Source organism: Tachysurus vachellii, chromosome 3, assembly GCF_030014155.1.
Source record: "Tachysurus vachellii isolate PV-2020 chromosome 3, HZAU_Pvac_v1, whole genome shotgun sequence".
Lineage (NCBI taxonomy): Eukaryota > Metazoa > Chordata > Actinopteri > Siluriformes > Bagridae > Tachysurus > Tachysurus vachellii.
Window position 1 is genome coordinate 9,744,748 of NC_083462.1, and position 19,596 is coordinate 9,764,343.

Genomic DNA, 19,596 nt, shown 5'->3' on the forward strand with positions numbered 1-19,596 from the left:
CAATGTACTGCAATATGCAAGTATATTTTAGATTATAACATACCGTACCAGGGTATTACAACTTCCTTTGCTTTGTATAGGACAAAGTATTCAAAAATATAGTCTTCATTAAGTTCCGCCTGAATGTTGCTTAAGCTTAGTCGATACCCTGCACCTACTGGGATGAGAATTGAGTATGGCTGCTTTTTATTTCCCTGAGTACACACTGTTTACTTCTAGAATTGTCTGGAAAGACTCATTATAGAGGAGGCCGATGGGTGCTCAGCACAGCAGGGGGAGTGAAGAAGGAGCTTCAGAAGTGTCTGATCAGCGTTATCGGTACAACATAAAGCTTTACGGTTTGATAGGACTGCAGAAATGGAGGAATTTGTGTTTTCTGGTCTTATTGGAACCTGAGCCATTCTCCCATATGCGAATTCTAGCTTGTGCTATAACAGCAAGACGCATTTACCAAGACAAATTGTGAGTTCAAAAAGAAAGTTGTAGAATCCAAACAAAAGGAGGAGGTCGGGCATGTGCACACTGCATTTAATGAGATTTCCTGTATCTCAAGGATGCACGGAAAGGAAAAGAGTTTGAAATGTTTCACAGTCATGTACCTCTGCAACTGCTGAAGTTTTATGAGTGAAATATAACCTGTCAGAAAATACCCACAATCCCCATCCAATACCTGTAGTGAAACCTATAAGATTAACTCTTAGACCTCATAATGGGGGTAGGCTAAAGTTATTAATGTCTGAAATACAAGCATGTAGACGTGCCTCAGGTGCTCAAAAAAAGCCTCTTCCTCAGCCAAGAAAAGATGTGTACAGTTTGAGAAATGCCTGAAAAAAAAGCTTGAGCTACTGTTGCATCAGTGTGCTTTGTGCTCGGGTCTTCATCAACAAACATCTGAAGACTTTGGCAGGAAGAAATTAGTGTTAAGTCTGTGGTGAGCTCAGAAATGACGCCAACCCATTAGTTCCTCAGGAGCTCTTGGTTGCTTAAATCCATTCAACTACACACTGTTGTAGAAAGACCATTATTTACATTTACATTATTTTCTGTCCAGTGTCACTAAATGAGGATGAGGTTCCCTTCTATGTCTGGTTCCTCTCAAGGTTTCTTCCTCATATCATCTCAGGAAGTTTTTCCTCACTCACTAAATTTGTATTCTATTTCTATACTTAAGTAAAGCTGCTTTGAGATAATGTGAATTTTTAAAAGTGCTATACAAATAAATTGAATTGAACAGAAAAAGTTAGAGCAACAGCACAACCTGGGATTATCTGGAGATCAGGAGATCTGTGGCCTAATTTATCAACCGTTCGTGTGCATAGGTTTGTGCGTCAATCACACGTATGCATGTTTCTATTCACTAAATTGGATTTATACAAGTTTTGCTTATGCCTGATGATGTTTGTACGTTTCCGCACACTTATGAAAATATGGACTAGTGGTAGAAAAGTGTAATTGCAGGTATAGTGATCATGCTGAACTTCTATATAACATACTGTCTATCATATCAGCATAACAGAGAGTAATTACTGTTTTTGGTGCTTGTGTAATGCAGAGAGATGACAGACAGAATGAAAAATAAAACAATGCCTTGTTTGAAGATTTGGCTCATGCAGCGTTGTGGAGGCAGGAACATGTTTTTAGCACAACTGGAAACTCCATGCTGAGAGTACGGAGTGGATCATCAGTCAATTTCTTTTGCCCAGTGCAATTTTATTTGATCTTTATACCTACGCTTTTAGTTACAGGTACATTGCTAAGAGAAATTGGAGACGGTAGTGGCACTGAATAATGACACATCTTACCTTCCTTCAGCTCACTCATACTTCAATACATTACATTTCCATAATCAGCAACAGAGAAGACAGCAAAAATGATGGAATTGGGGAAATAGAATGTACACAAAAAAATATATTGTTTCTAATTATAATTATTACTAATTTAAATAATAATGAAAGCTAATAAAACATATAAAATTAATAACAATAGTATTTTATTTCAGCTCATTTATACATAAAAAATGCCTAAAATGCAATAACCATATAGGCAGTTCCGAATATCATCAAATCCTCCGTGTCATTGCCTCCTAACTTCATGCTGCATATTTTTTTCCCCACACATGACACATAAAAGGCTTAATCTCAGCAGCACATTGAACCTAAAAGAGAACTCATCCCTTTCAAAAGTAAAAAAAAAAAAAAAAAGAAAGAAAATAAAACCTGTAGCTTTAAATTTTAGTGCAAAGAGTTGATTATCAAGTCAAGTCTGTACTAAGTCCAAAGAAAAAGGTTAGCTCCAAAAATCCCTCTCTCTTAGTGGCTTCTATCTTTCTTTTACCTCATCTACAGGAAAAAAAGAAGTTAAGACATCTCAGAAAAGTAGTTAAGAAAAGAGAATAGAATTTGAGAGGTGATGATCACTGAGACACTATGTTTAGACACTGCTAACCTTAGCATTAAAGTTTCCCTCCTGAGGTAACACGGACAGATTTAGCCCAGAGAATACATGCTAACAGAATGATTTCCCACAGGTAAAAATCCCCAAGGCTAAGAAGTCTCATTTCCCCCAAAATAAATAAATAAATAAAACACAACTCAACTCAAATCAGGCATGAGATGAAATAGAAACTAAAAAGAAAGGATATAAATCCACAGACATAAACCTCTCCCATAATATATAATAACAAAAATATATCTAGTAATTATCCTTCACAGGGGGGCACGGTGGCTTAGTGGTTAGCACGTTCGCTTCACACCTCCAGGGTTGGGGGTTCGATTCCCGCCTCCGCCTTGTGTGTGTGGAGTTTGCATGTTCTCCTCGTGCCTCGGGGGTTTCCTCCGGGTACTCCGGTTTCCTCCCCCGGTCCAAAGACATGCATGGTAGGTTGATTGGCATCTCTGGAAAATTGTCCGTAGTGTGTGAGTGCGTGAGTGAATGAGAGTGTGTGTGTGTGCCCTGTGATGGGTTGGCACTCCGTCCAGGGTGTATCCTGCCTTGATGCCCGATGATGCCTGAGATAGGCACAGGCTCCCCGTGACCCGAGGTAGTTCGGATGAGTGAGAATTATCCTTCACAAAATTAGGCATATGTGTTATTCTTTTCTATACAACAAATACTATTATGCTGCCACAATATCCAGTTATATCATATCATATCATATCATATCATATCATATCGACCTGTTATGCATTTAACATAGGGGCTTCACAAACATTGACGTATGTTGGTACAAGTTACCGCTCCAACCTACACCATAAGAGCAGTGTTTTTCCCTGACAAAATGAGAGATGAGACAATCGACAGTGACCATTTTGCTAATGTTTACATGTTGAAAGTATTCAGAGTTGGGTTACGCAGCTGTCCAAGTCAATTTTCTAAACTCTCCATTTAGAAAAAATTACCTGAATGAGTTTCATGTCTCCGAGGTTGCCAGATTTTTCTTCATTAGTTTTGGGGATCTACTCCACTTATCTACTCCACTCCCCATTACACCACAACAGTTTGTCACCTATTACACTTTTTTATGTTTTAATAAATGAAAATGTATGTGTATATGTTGTGAAACATTGATGCAGCGCCTGATATTACTTATGTAATACACAGCTATACTCTCGCCTTGCTCAGCTCTACCAACATTACCAACGCATACTCCTTCCATCCAAAAAATAAACATCACCTTACAAAGAAACGTCACTGTTTTTCTTTACACATCAAAAAAAAAACAGTTTATTATTATGTGTGCCAATCAGATTTGAGAATACATCAGTGCTGAGGTATGAGTTATTTAATGAAGTATTACATATGTTGTAGCTTCTCACCTTCAGCAGTCTCCAGTCGAACTCCATGACCAGACCAGATGGTCAGCAGCACAACGGAGCACAACACGATCCTCATGGCTCCCTCCTTCAACTCCTACCTAAATTTGATGTAACAGAATAATATTGGAATAAATTAACATTTTAAAGGCGTAGAGATTATAAAAGACGAAGACCTGAATCTATCAAAAAGCATTAACACTAAAAACCCCTGACTTATTATCCAGTTATTAATCTTAAATAAGAGGAAGGATCTTAGTCTAAGGGGGTTAATTGTAGCAGTCAGGCAAGAAAGAAATGGAAAATTAAAGTTGATTACATGCAAAAAAAATACAGCCTCTATTTAAGGACATTAATGCTAATGCTAATGTTCTCTACTTGTTTCTATTAAGCAGAAGCTTTGAGGTTAGATTAATGAAGGTGGCTTTAAGGTTAGACAGGCCCTTGGAAATGTGTAAACTGGCCTAATTGCCCATAACAGTTCCTATAAAGCTTTGTAACCCATGTGCTTTGAGGACTGTCATTACAATGCCCATCTGTGCCTCTCTCAGTGTGACTGTCTCAGTATGAACTGACAAACACACCAGGCATATCATTTTAATGAAACAATTGTTTAAAACCTCACGTGACCCTCCTAATTTAATAAATCTAACATCAAACAGGCAACACTCTCACTCACTCATTTTCTACCGCTTATCCGAACTACCTCGGGTCACGGGGAGCCTGTGCCTCTCAGGCATCATTGGGCATCAAGGCAGGATACACCCTGGACAGAGTGCCAACCCATCACAGGGCACACACACACTCTCATTCACTCACGCAATCACACACTATGGACAATTTTCCAGAGATGACAATCAAGCTACCATGCATGTCTTTGGCCCGGGGGAGAAAACCGGAGTACCCGGAGGAAACCCCCGAGGCACGGGGAGAACATGCAAACTCCACACACACAAGGCGGAGGCGGGAATCGAACCCCGAACCTGGAGGTGTGAGGTGCTAACCACTAAGCCACCGTGCCCCCCTCAAACAGGCAACAGTATGGTGCAAAAAGATGGACTTCCACTGCTTCTGTTTCCATAGCTATATCATTTCAATACATGTTGCATTTCTGAACCACACATACATTTGCATTACATATGTCAACATACAATATGTCCCTCTGTTGAAACTAATTATGAACAGGTAAAGATATATGTTATGGATTTGTACACAGATACATATGCTTGGCATTACACTCTTGATAAAATACACCTGTTCACACATATGTCAATGAAAGACTCCATCTGACTAAAAAAATCTACAGCTTCTGTCAAGCTCTGGATGTACATCCCCTAGTGCATTTCTTATATCCAAAGTGACCCAGAATGACATGTCTCATGTCTCCACACACCCCTGTCAGTATGAAGGATTGCCAAGGAACAAGACTTCATTGCTGTCCTGTATATTACACCCTGGATGTCACAAAAAGGTAATCTGCATCCCCCTGACTGAATCTACAAAGCCTTGGGGAAATCACATAGTACTACTGACTTAATGTAATGGCAGAAAAAAAAATCTATTTTGTCTTGAATGTTTTGGCCTAGGCACAAAGTGACTAGCTACCTACAGTAAGAATGGCACTTTGAAGCATGGTGGTGGCAGCATGATGTCGATAGTTACCCTATGGCTCTTAGTCGCTTCTTTGACTATACTCTTAAAGTCATGATTGTTCCATAATTGTATATTAATTTATTTTTAATTTCTATATTAAAAGTTAATAGATTCATAATATATAGCTGTAGGAAAACTTCATTGCTATCCTGTAACTGGCAGATTGTACGGCACACAGTCAGCCGAAATCGCATACTTCTACTGACTTAATGTCAGTCACAAATCACTACATACTGTACAGTGGAAACCTAATTGCGCATCATCTTGAAAACCCCATCTCTATAATGAAGACTGGTGGTAGAAGCATCATGTTAAATATTACCTTTGGCTATTTCTCTGACTAATACCCTTATCTGGTCACTGACCTCTGGCAGAGTCACAATTGTGCCATATTTGTTTCATGAATTAATAATGGATTTCATGATGCTGACACATCTGATCTGATGTCTTAACATACACCTGTCAGTATGAAAAATGACCACAGAACAACACTATATTACTATTCTGTATGTTTCAGCCTGGATGCAATAGACACAGTAGGTAGGCCTCTCTCTGCGTCCCCAAATGAATATATAAAGCCTAGGGGAAATTCGATACTGCTTAATGAAATGGCAGAAAAAAAATCTAAAAAAAAAAAAAAAAAACAGTTCACCAGTACCTAGAAAATTATTTCCCAACTCAAGGTGTTGAACACCTCACTTTCAGATGTCCTGTCCCAAAACACTGTCAGCATTGGTCTTTGTAAACAAGACAACATCCATTAGGAGCAGGAAGCAGCTATATCGCAGACGCTCAGTGTGTCAGAACCATCTCTTCATTTTAGTTTGAGTCCATGCGGGTACAATAGATGCTCGCGAATACTTTGTTCTCATCTAATTTGTTTTTAACGTAAGAACTAAAAAAAGAAGAATCCATCTGGTCTGCACAGATACTGTAAGTGTCTCTCACACTCTTGGCTCTCTGCCTAGCATGGTCAAAATTCAAAATCATGACAGGACTACGCAAGCAGTCGCAGCCGCCAACCAGATATCTGCTGTGATCCACGACCATTTGCTGTCAACCCCATAGTTAAAATCGATCACTTCCGCATGGAGAGCACTTCAAAAAGCCAAAGATTCAGCAAGTTCAAAACGAAAGACAAAGCCCTACAATCAATAAACAAGTAGTAAAATGTAATGAGCTGCCAAGCTCAGCATGTGGGGGTTTTGTTTTTCAGCAATGGAGGGCTGTCACACACCATGCTGTTTTCATGTCACTGCCTAAGCAATACTTGTTGTGCTCTTGACTCGCTGCCAAGTGATGAATGCTACCCCAAAAGCACTTTTTACAGATGCACACCGCCTCTCTGTAATTTTGATAGGTTTCAGTGCACAATAAATTGGATGTCTACCTCGTCGCTCCTGAGAAAACAAGTGGAATAATAAATCCAAAACACTGAAGAAAAAAGTATACTACTTTCAAATGTTCTGATCTGGACGATAAGAAAAAAAAAACGCTTTGCACAAACTGACCCAGATAAGACCCAGTCCCAAATGCAGGATCTATTTCACATGTGACTCACTATCCACACAGATTTAGTGAAGCTAGCGAAGTGTGGGGCCTGGAGAGTTGCTCATGAATGCAAAGTGAGAGAGGGAGCAAAAGTATCATTATACACATACATACATGTGTACATGCATACATTATATACGTAAATACATGTATGTATGTACATCAGGGTTTCCCACAGCACTTTGCAGTTCGGGCGGCCCGCCTAAGCTGGGAAACCCTGTCGCCTTAACTAGGTCGTTCAAAAAAAAAAATTCCGCTGCACAAAAGGCCGTCAAGTGCATCTCGGAGAATAGCGTGGACGCGCTTCACACCGCGAACGGGCACGTGCGCCACATGGCCGAAATGAGAGAAAGACTTGGTCTGTCACTGTCAGGAGGATAACTAGCCAGTTGATAAAACGCATGTCTGTGAGAACTGTAAGTGGACTTATGTTTTGGGCTTTATTTAAGCCTGTTATTGTATTAGTCTACAGTTCTTGCAAATTTAAAGTAAGTTAGCTGGTGATTTTGTTGTTTGAGTTCTTCACCTGGTTGCATGTGCCTGTTTTTAATAATTGTTAAACGTGGTACAGAGTCTGTGGTCTATCTCACAAAGAAGACCCCACTTAATATTGCTTATTAATTAAAATAAAGAATCATTTTTTTTATCCTTTCTCACTATCATTGCCGGTACTTGTACATGTGTAATGACAATAAAGTTGAATCTAATCTAATTTAATCTAATCTAATTTATGTTTATTGTTGGGCAACGTCAAAAACTGTAGCTTGTCATATTATTATATAAAAATTAAAACCAAAAGAAATCTCAAAATCCTTTCCCTTGGAGAAAAACTTACTAACTTTTACAAATCATTCAGATCAGAGACTTCATAAATATTTAAAGAAAGTTTTTTTCATGTGATTTGTAAAATAACCTTACACTTTATAAGCCATTAATTATTAGCTTTAGATTTTTTTTTTTATTTCTAAAGCATTGCTCTGGTATTAGACCTTTTATTTAAGATTTAACCTCATTGACCAGTTAGCTGCAGAAACAAAGGAAGGTTTGCTTGTGGTATTAATGGAGTCTAAGTCTTAGTCCCAAATGTGCACGCCAGCCTATGAACTAACAGCAAGATTAATTCAACAGTGCAAAAGTGGGAGGTTAAAATAGAAATGGTTTAAAATTCAGATATAAATAAGACATTATTCACACTCATGTTGTCTTTAATGAGGTCTCTCATGAACGTAGGGATGTGTGGAACATAGAAAAAAGGCTTCAAACCACATCCTACACTTTTTCTCTCAGTAAAACTTTTAGTTAAACTAAACAAAGGAAAAAGAAAAAAGAAAATTGCTGCAAGAAATAAAAAAGTATTGACCTATTTGGACACACTAAATTATGTCAATGTATTATATAAATGTACAATTTTTAACATAATTTACTGATTTAATTTTTTATTTAATTTTAATTAAAATCTTTGAATGGTTTAAAAACTGAAATCTATACACATTTTATCTTAGTTCTAAATAATAACAGGGCTGTCAAGTGTCACGCATTGAGAGTGACAGTCACGCATTTGGGTCTTTTGTCACGCTGTCCCACCACACCGTATTTCTCATGCAGAAAAACTTTTTGACTATTTATCATATATTTAATAAGCCGCAGCGCCCAAAATGTATCAGTCCGCACCGCTGTCTGTATGGGACCGGGCAGGAATCAAGCGTGTCTTCCCTGGAGTTCTTAGTCGAGCCTGACACTTATCAGCCAATCAAAAAAAGAGGCTACACAATAGCCAATCAGAAAATAGCACTATCTGGGTAAGATTTAAAGCAACAACCAATTAAAAAAAAACATATTCATTAGAGAGGTTATTTTTGATGGTCGGTTTGAACAAAACCTCAATATGAAACAGCTTGTCTCTGGACAGGACATTGTCATCAATCATGACCCTAAAAATGTCTGGGCTTCAGCCGAACTGTTTTAAATGGGAGCAACATTACAAATGATAAAGGAGTCCAAAAAGGCAACAAACACTTACAATAAACAACACCAGTCACACTCTCTCTCTCTCTCTCTCGCTCTCACACACACACACACAAATTGAACAAATACTTTGTATTTGGTTAGAATGTGGTCAGTGATCCTGGTGAAACACAGTTTTATAATTGTTTTTTTTTTTAAATTATAATTTTATTTATTTTTTAAGAGTGGAGGGGTAAGAGTGGCAAAATGTCACTCACATATTTTTTCAATCCAATCAGTACATGATAAGGATGTTTTCACCGATTGCAATATGATAATTTTGTCAAAAATTGTTCCCTGAATCTGATTTCTTCTTCAGAAAAACAAACATTCATTCATTCATCTTCTACCGCTTATCTGAACTACCTCGGGTCACGGGGAGCCTGTGCCTATCTCAGGTGTCATCGGGCATCAAGGCAGGATACACCCTGGACGGAGTGCCAACCCATCGCAGGGCACACACACACTCTCATTCACTCACGCACTCACACACTACGGACAATTTTCCAGAGATGCCAATCAACCTACCATGCATGTCTTTGGACCGGGGGAGGAAACCGGAGTACCCGGAGGAAACCCCCGAGGCACGGGGAGAACATGCAAACTCCACACACACAAGGCAGAGGCGGGAATCGAACCCCCAAACCTGGAGGTGTGAGGCGAACGTGCTAACCACTAAGCCACCGTGCCTCCCAGAAACACAAACAGTTCAAGAAAAAAAAGTCGGCACACCTTTTTAGAATTGCTGATATGGCTGTGTTCAGAATGAACCAATCACATTCGCTCTTGTGTTCAAAAGTAATCATCATACAGATGACATCACTGAAATGATTCTGATTAACCCCAAATAAAGATCATCAATTCCTGAAGGATTTTTCTTGCATCTTGTTGATTTCATCTAACTGCTGAATCCTTGGTCCACAAAGAGTTTACACAGTCTCCTGATCGATACCTTTCAACACGAGATTCATGAACGGTGTCTCTCTTGTTGAAAGATATCGATCAGGAGAGGGGTAACAAAGAATCAAGTAAAAATCTGTGGGGTGACCTGAAGCAGGCTGTCACAGGAGATGTCCTTACAATTTAAAGGATCTAGAATGTTTTTGACAGAAAAAGTGGGAAAATATTGCCAAGTCAACAGTGTTGTAATAAAATCAAAAGGTGTTTCAACAAAGCATTTGTTTAGTGGTGTAAACACTTATGAAACTAGGTTCTTTTTTCCCCTTTTTCTGTTTCTGATTGTATTTGACTTAATTTCTATATGTTGTAATTTCCCATTGAGAGTGGAAAACGTTCTGTCACGATTTACCTTTTTTTTAAATTTTTTACATTCTAAAAACCTGCCATTTTAACAGCAGTGTGTAGACTTTTTATATCCAATGTATGTGCACATGTTAACATATAATGTATACCATGATCAACCATTAAACCAATTAAAACCAATGATAGCTGATGAGAATATCTTTGATTACCACGTTACAGAGGCATCTGTAAAGGTGTGGGGTATAACAGGCAGCAAGTGAACAGTCAGTTCTCAAAGTTAATGTGTTAGAAGCAGGAAAACTAGGTTAGTGTAAAAACTAGATGCCTGGGTCAGTGGTTCTCCAAAACAAAAGGTCTTGTGAGGTGTTCAGTGGTTAATATCTACCAAAAGTGATCCAAGAAAGGACAACCAGTGAACCAGTGACAGGATCATGGGTCAAGTTCAGGACTGGTTTCAGGAATTTCAGAACGAGTTCAAAGTGTTGGCTTGGCCTCCAAATTCCCTAGATCTCAATCCGATTAAGCAGCTGTTTAATATGTTGGACAAATAAGTCCAAGCCATGGACACCACACCTCGCAGCTTACAGGCCTTTAAGGATCTGCTTCTAATGTCTTTAGGCCAAAAAATTTAGCACACTGTTAGAGATCTCATGAAGTTCCTGCTTCGAGGAGTCAGAGCTGTTTTGGTAGCTCAAGGGGACCTACACAATTATAGATGCTGTAGCTGACTGGTTTATATATTTATTTTCGAGTTTTGCTTGTTTTTTTTTTGTTTTTTTTTAAACAAATAATTTACTTATTTCATTGTATTGGTACTACGTTCTCACAAACAACATTCACATACAAAAAAGAGCCCTTCATTTTCGAGCAGCAATTATAGCTGCATTTATGTTCAAATCAAAATTTATCTAAGCACATCTGCCTTCGCACCTGCGCATAACACACAGCTAATTACTCTCCAGCTGTGAAGTCACGGTGAAAATTATATATCATCAAAGAAATAAAGGACTTTTAGGAAGTCCACAACAAGAAGGAAGAAATTTCTTAATTGCTGTTACTGATGAACTGCCTCACCCAGATGATACCCTACCACACTTCCACGCCTGGATAAACATGTGATTTGAAATGATTTGCTGCTTCTTTTTCACAGTGTTAACAAATGCACGTGCGACGGAAGAAATTGTGCTAACCCACGTGTTCTGCTTTCTAGCAATTAATTTGTGAAACTGTAAAAAAAATGTATTGTGCACAGATGAGATTGTCAATAAGAGATAATGTGATAAAATTCAACCAACAGATCACATTTCTACCTCATATTGCCAAGGATTATTCATTTTAATCACTTTTTATCCCACCTTGTTAGCCTCAAGATTCACTCATTCATTCGTCTTCTACCGCTTATCCGAGCTACCTCGGGTCACAGGGAGCCTGTGCCTCAGGCGTCATCGGGCATCAAGGCAGGATACACCCTGAACGGAGTGCCAACCCATCACAGGGCACACACACACTCTCATTCACTCACGCAATCACACACTACGGACAATTTCCCAGAGGTCAATCAACCTACCATGCATGTCTTTGGACCGGGGGAGGAAACCGGAGTACCCGGAGGAAACCCCCGAGGCAGGGGGAGAACATGCAAACTCCACACACACAAGGTGGAGGCGAGCCTCAAGATTAAACTGATGTATTATACATTTAGTATTCAATGTTTTTTTTGCACTTAACTTTTTAAATTTATTTACAAGTAATGTGTACAGCTCTTCCTTAATTAAAACACATGCCAAAACATATTTCTTGACATTATACTTAGCAATTTAGCTTTGTTGTGTATGAAGTTTTAAACTGATATCTGCTGACCAATCAGAATTGAGAATTCAACAGCATACTAGCTAAAATTTAATTATCTATGCACCATATAGCAATCATTGGTAATGCTTCATATTAATGTTCCATTAATAGGTTACATGGATGAAAATCTGAACTAATTGAGATTCCCCTCCATGATTAAAATCATGCCCACCGTTAATTCTATACACTTATTCCTTAATGAACGTATTTGTGGTGATTAATTAGCAGCAACTATAAGTGAGGCTGGATGGTGGGTTCCAATATGTATGCCCAGTGATCTGAATGTAGTGGATAATAAACTTTTAGGAACATGTTGTAATTAATTTTAAGCTAATTAAAGCTGACATTTTGGCTATACTGCAATAAATAATAGTTACCCAAGGTGTATTTTAAAACTCTGGGTGTTATAGTGTTATATGGTTCAATTAAAAATTACTGTGTCACAATCTTTATTCATTTTGGTTATGAAGTTAGAGTGTGAATACTATAAAAGAAAAACAAAAAAAACAAAGGTAATAAATAAAAACCTGAAAGACATGATTAGGTCCTGATAGACCTGGAGGGAATAACTAAATAAACCTGGAGTGACAAACCTAATAAAATGGGTAGAACTTAATAAACATAAAGAAACCAGACAGACTTTAAAATAAAGAGCCACATAGATATTATAACATAATAATCTAATAAGAAGAACCTGACAGTCCTGGCTAAAACTTGACAGACATGAAGATGAGTAGAACCGCATAGACCTGTGGCTGTAACTTGATATACCTTGTTATAACTGGATATATCTGGAGAGAATACCCTGGTGGCCCTGGTTAAAACCTGACAGACCTGGTTAGAACATGTAATAGCAGAAGAGAGGAACCTTGATAGACCTGGGGAGAAGACTCTGATAGACCTGAAGAAAAAAACTCATAACCTGAGGTTTTAACTTAATAAGTAAAAAGAAGGGAATCATAGATGTTGTTAGAACTGGATATACACAGTGAGAAGACTCTGAATGACCTGGTTAGAACCTGTAAGTCCCGAAGAGATGAAACTGTAGATCTGTGGATAGAACCTGATAGACCTGTAGGGATAAAGCTTATAGACCTGATTGGAACCTTGAGATGAGAGACTACTAAACCTGGTTAGAACCTAATAAACCTGGAGGACAGAAACTGATAGACCTGGTTAGTACCTAGTGTAGTTGGAGGCAAGAACCTACTAAACACTCTATTAGTTTTGTTTCTGCACTAGATAATAATTCTGTATTGTGTATTAAAACCAATGTACTACAGTAGGTCTTACCCAAAATCCCGCCCAACCACCTTCACCATGCTTTCCATCCACCAAAGTTTAAGTCTACTGCCCCCTACCACTTACAACCTTGCAACTACAACACTAAGACCGCAACTGTGTTTTGAATAAATGCCCAGCTGAAGTTTAGAGACAGTTTTAAAGTCCACACAGCCATTGTTGTTGGATGTGTTCTGCCCCATTCATTTCTATCAAGTTTACTCTGGACCAGAATGTTTTCACAGTGCCAGCCTGAAACGGATGCCAACTTTCTATTTTGTTGCAGAAGCTGGAACCAAACAGCTCTTCCTTAAGGCACAGAACAACTGCCTCTGCACCTTATTTACTAAAGTGTGGAGAATTCCGCAGGGGGAGCGAATGTTGTTCCCATTACATCACTCACTCACATGGAAGGAAACACATATATCAGGGAGTATACCCAAGAACACGTTTACCTTGAGTCATATAGCGGACTGGAAAAAAATGTTGTATCCAGTAGTCGAAGGGCATGAACAAAGTCTAGGCTATTTTTCAAAGAACTAGCCACAAACATATCCCTTGTTTTATCTCCTTTAAAAAAGTACCACCTCATTGATCAGGTGTTCAGTCACAGGGACTAAACTAAAGAATCTAGTGTCGTATAGCCATGAAGCATCCAATACCGCTCTTACACCAGACAGTGACATCACGGCTCTGTAACAAATCTCAACCCAAATCTATACACATACTGGGAGGAAGGTTTTACTGGAGGCTTTCTGGTTGAGAAAATGATACCCACAATTAGTAAACAATTTTAATTAAAGCCAGATGTATCTCATTTACCTTAAAATTAGGTATACTGCCATGTATGTCTTCCTGTCAGGGTAACAAAGCAAATGCTTTACAGAAATATGGACGTACAATTATATCCCAAACAAGCAAGCCAGTGGTGATTGGGGAAAGAAATTTCTGTCAGGGGAAGTACACCGGCAAAAGAAGAACATGAGGGGAAAAAATCTTGACAGAAACCAGAGCCAGTAGTGGAATTATAAATCATTACAATATATTGTAAAATCAAGCACTGCTAAGTGTCTTGAAAGGAAGTACTGTAGGGACATATCGTTTCAAACCGATAGCGTATCAAAAGTCATTATTTTTGTTCTGATTATTCACAAAAGCAAGGGTAAATCTTAATGGGGTGTCCATGTGAGATGATCCACAGCAGTGTTTTGTAGGGTGTATAAAGTGTGTATAAATTTGTTGTTTTCCAGTTGACATTGAAATATATATTTTCTGTCTGAATCATAAATTCCATCCTACTGTAGACATGTACAGTAAGACATTAGGTAGGATGTGCTGTTCCAGTATGGTATACCCTCATTGTAAGAACCAAGCTAAATAGTTAAAAGAAAACATCACTGGTAGTAAATAAATAAAAATTAACCTTAGACTTAAAAAAATATTTTTAAGTAAAAAATACATTAAAAAAAAAAAAATTATAATAATTTATTTATTTATTTATTTATTTGGTTACTACCAAAACTACTGAACTTCACAATTCAGTTATAGGAGTGATTCTTGACACATCCCACAGTGCATGATGACTGTATTGGACCAATGCGTTTTGCAAATTCAGCATGGGTTCTTGCATATGGCTCTAATCGTTTGGTGGTAGAAATAGCGACAACATGTGGGACTACAGTTAATGTGCCGAGCTGAATCGCACCATCTGGTAGGAAAGTAAAATAATTGAGTTCAGCTAGCCACGTGTATAGTAAACTGATCAGGCCTTTCTTTGTCTAATCCTCATCCTACATTTGTGTCCAAGACACACACAATGAACACACACACAAAAAAAGATGTAACGTATCTTTCTACTGTTTATCTGGCAGTATGTGTCATCTGGGCTTCACTTTCATTTAAAGTTAAACAATTCTTAATATTCCAGCACAAACACAGTATCTATTCATTTCCTGCCAAACACATCAACACTTCTAAAACATGACTCAAACTCTAGCAAAATAAATGCTTCCAAAGCCCATTTCTCTGAATACAAATCCAATCAGAGCACAATCACCAATGAATCAGTGATGACTAGTGGCAACTGTTCTCAGTTTAGGGTTTGGATTGTAGTTTAATATAGTATTCACTTTGCTATATTATTTTCCTACGATATTCAAAATAATGCTAACCTGTTTGAGTATATTAATCTACATATATACTTAGAAATGACTGCATACATGCAAATGTCAATTCATTAAAAAAAAGCACTGTTGAGCTACTTAGATAAATAGTACTGAAAACTATTTACTGATGCTTTTTAGCAAATATACTCAAAATATGATGTTATGGAATAAACAGGTTAATACATACAAAGCTCTTAAACATTCACCAGCTTCTTAGATAAACACACAGAGAGAGATCATTTATAGGGATTGTATGATACATCATCTATACATAATCACATTACCATACACAATGTAAGGCATCTGTAATTTACCTGTACATTTGTTTATACACCTGAAACAGTAACTCAACCAGCAGCTTAGCAGTGCTGAGATTTGAACTCGCATCCTTCTGCTTAGTAGTCCAAAGCCATAACAACCATACCAATGTAGGATAAGTCCTGTCTCTGAGACTTCGTTCACAAAAAAATAAAAAATAAATCATAATCGCATTCATATACAGCAAAATGAAGGAAAAATTAAGACAATTTTTCTTGTTGTTTTACTAAAGCTTTGTATCAAACCGTGCTACATGATTGGCTCTACTTGGTTCAATGTCACGTCCGGCCACTAGGAGGAGCAACGTTTCAAAGTTTTAACACATACCTGCATGAAAGTAACGTTTTTTATTACATCCAAAGCCCCAAAAATTCCTCTTCAACTAAACTACTATTTGTATTAAATAGTTTTTTTAATTTAAGCATTGAATTAATAACTTTTTTAAGTTGATTTTATGAATGCATTTGTTAACATTTCTGAGATAAGACCATGCAAAAGAAAAAGTGCTACAAGCCCAGAGAGAAGCTCCAGTCTTTCCTCTTCACTGATGTGGACACAGAAAAGGAGACTCCAGTGAAGTGATGGGGGGAAAAAAAGGATGTCCATACCTACAAGCAGTCGATAAATCCACTAGATAACGAACATTAATCCACAGAAAAGCCGATGCGTCCGGAATTGATCTTCCTATTTTTTTGTACAATCCACTTTTGGTTCTTCAGCACTTTCCCCCCAAGTCCTTGTAACGGGGGAAGGGAAAAGTTAAAGACTAGGAATCCTTCTTGTCCAACTTCTATCGTCTCCCCTCCCCTCACTTGAGGGAAAAAAAAAAAAGTTTTCCTTCTCTGCCTCCTGCGCGTTTTTTGGAAAAGGCGCAATTTTGTGGAAGGCCAAAAGGGACCAGTTTTGTCAATTCCCTTCAGAGGAAAATCAGCAGAAGCACACTTCAAAAAAATCTCTAGATGACGTCGTAGATCAGCTACATATAAACGTATTCATCGTGATCATTGGTATATTAAGAATTACTAAAAAAAAACATGGAAAACAGTTATAATCAGCCATTGGTCCTATACATTAATGGTAAAGCTGAGATTTGGGCAGTATTGAGTTCAAGACAGTCAATAACATGCTCATAAAGTCTCTAGATGACGTCATAGAACAGCTACATATAAACATATTCTTGGTGATCATTGGTATATTAAGAATTACAAAAAATCATAGAAAACATTTAAAATCAGTCATTGGTCCTTGGGAACCGGTGGTGAAGTGATTGGTTACAAACACAATCAGGCTGTATACATTAATGGTACAGCTGAGATTTGGGCAGTATTGAGATCAGTCAATAACATGCTCAAATGTCTCTAGATGACGTCATAGAACGGCTACATATAAACGTATTCATCGTGATCATTGGTATATTAAGAATTACAAAAATGATGACATGAACAGTTATTACATGAAACAGTTATTGGTCCTTGGGAACCAGTGGTGAAGTGATTAGTTACAAACACAATCAGGCTGTATATGTACATTTATGGTAAAGCTGGGATTTGGGCAGTATTGAGTTCAAGACAGTCAATAACATGCTCAAAAAGTCTCTAGTCTCTCTTACATGCACTTGTGTTGATTAAAGTGTAATGTCAGTTGTAGTCAGTTGTGCCTACAGGAATTTAAAAAAAGTTTTCATATAGGCAAAAATTGTTTTGTTAAAAATTCTAGCTTGGTTTACACAAGCACGCAAACCATAGGCCAAACAAATCAAGCTAGTAGACCAGAGCTTATTAAAGACTGGACTGCAGTCCAGTTTCAGATCCAATATTAGTAATATTTCAGTGAACCATAACAAATGCTTGGAAAACAAAATAGCACACAGGAAGTGTTAAAAAATAAATAACAAGTAAGTAAATATGTACATTTAAATTTAGCTTACACTACCCAAAGTGCTGTACAAAACACAAGTATAATTACAACAAATCATAAAAATTACTTGATCCAATAATAAGTATAAAAGAACAAAAATGCAAAAGGAGGAAATTTGTTAACAATAAACAGTAACGGTAGGTTAAGAGGATGGAAAAGCCAACGAAGAAAAATGTGTTTTTAGCCTAGATACAGTATAAAAACAGAAAACAGACGGGGCATTTTTAATGTCTGAAGGGAGCTGAGTCCATAGGTGAGGTGGAGCTACTGCAAACACTCTATTAATAGTTAAAATAAAGAAATAAAATTCTTTTTTCAGAGAGTTTTCTACACATGAATTTTCTCTGCTTTGGCTTATCCAGTGATGTGCATTTATGTCAATTATTTAACTGAAGGCAGCTCACCAAATCACAGGCTAGCTATAGGTCTGGGATACTGAGTCAGAAAATGGAGAGCTTTCATAGATATTTCATTTTATTTACTCGCTCGGATCTGATTAACGAACTGCTGACTTTTAAAAAGAAAAATTCAAATCCAGAATAAGAATAATTGTGATGAACAAAGCCAGAGTATGTGTTTGTGTTGTCCCGATGTCAGCTTCAAAACAGATGGCTCATCTTTTCAGAGTCTGTGGTGCTTGTCAAAAGTATTAAATGTGAAGAACAGGAAGAAACACTAAGACACAAACCATCTTATTTACAGCCATAAACTAATCAAACTGGACCTACAAATTTTATTCGAATACCCTGGGGTAGACCATTTTAGCCAGATGGTCATTGCTGGTTGGCAGAAACTACTGCTTCTAATGCTACATCACAGACAATGTGTTTTTAGGAAAATAGCACAACAGTATGCCAATTAGAAAATGCTATTTATTGATCAATTTAATCATCAAGCCATAAGGAAGCTTGGAAATAATCTTCCAATATGCAAAGGCTGTTTGGAGCAGCACATCCTGAATTTTTCAGCAGGATTATTTTTTTCCAATTTTCTATATAGATATACAATAAATACATTTACTGATGTTAGAGACACATCTAAATTAAGGCTTGAGAAAATGTTTAACACTACTGTTATTTGCCTGGAAGAATCTTACAATGTCCAACACCAGTGGGCAATACCTTTGATCCAATCATTTAGTTGCACAAAGCTAATTCTATAAATGAAATTCATGTGTAGAAATTGCTATTACTGAATCTCTGCTGCACTGCATCGGTTGTGTGTGTAACACATGGCTTTGGAGGGAAGGGATCAGAGAGAGGTTTGGATAGAGGGAATTGTCTCCTTTGAAGAATATGTTTTCCATTATTTAGCCGCTTCTTGTTAATGCCATTTACTGTAGCTTTACAATCTGACTAAAATAAGTTTGACACTTTTGTTTGCTATTGTAACTCCCCATACCGGAGAGATTTATTTTATTTATTTTTTTTTAATTGCTTGGTTGGTTTCACAATGCAGCAGTTTTCAAGTGTCTCAAATGGTTTGCATGTGTAGTTTGTTATTGATTAGTCAGGAATTTGACAGGATGTTCTTTGATGAACACTTCTTATTAGGCCTCTGGAGATTAGTAGGTTTTTATTTGAGAAAATAAAACTTATCATGTGTTTGCTAATGTGCCAATATTTTAAAGGCAGTACAACAATCACTGACTTCTTGACATGCACTCATTGAGCTATTTTGGACTCATTTAAAATGAGCGAACAGCTATTGCCTGAGGTCAGTAATAATTTTAGATATTTCTACCCATGTATGGTGCTAATCCAATTTTATTGATTGTTGAG

The 19,596-nt window shown here is 37.5% G+C and overlaps 1 protein-coding gene across 6 annotated transcripts in view; it reads right to left on the minus strand.

The window, feature by feature from the left end:
* Nucleotides 1-16,699, minus strand: part of col16a1 (collagen, type XVI, alpha 1) — a 95,607-nt gene extending 78,908 nt beyond the window's left edge. For 5 of the 6 annotated variants that reach the window (XM_060865668.1, XM_060865671.1, XM_060865669.1 and 2 more), the window contains exons 1-2: nt 16,507-16,699; nt 3,816-3,913 (exon numbers count right to left, since the gene is read on the minus strand). In XM_060865668.1, coding sequence (XP_060721651.1) covers nt 3,816-3,891 — 76 coding nt within the window. In that variant the 5' untranslated portion in view covers nt 3,892-3,913; nt 16,507-16,699. Of the gene's footprint in view, nt 1-3,815; nt 3,917-6,467; nt 6,478-16,506 lie in introns of those variants that run through there. The other variant, XM_060865667.1, reaches the window with a different exon arrangement.
* Nucleotides 16,700-19,596: the final 2,897 nt, after the last annotated feature.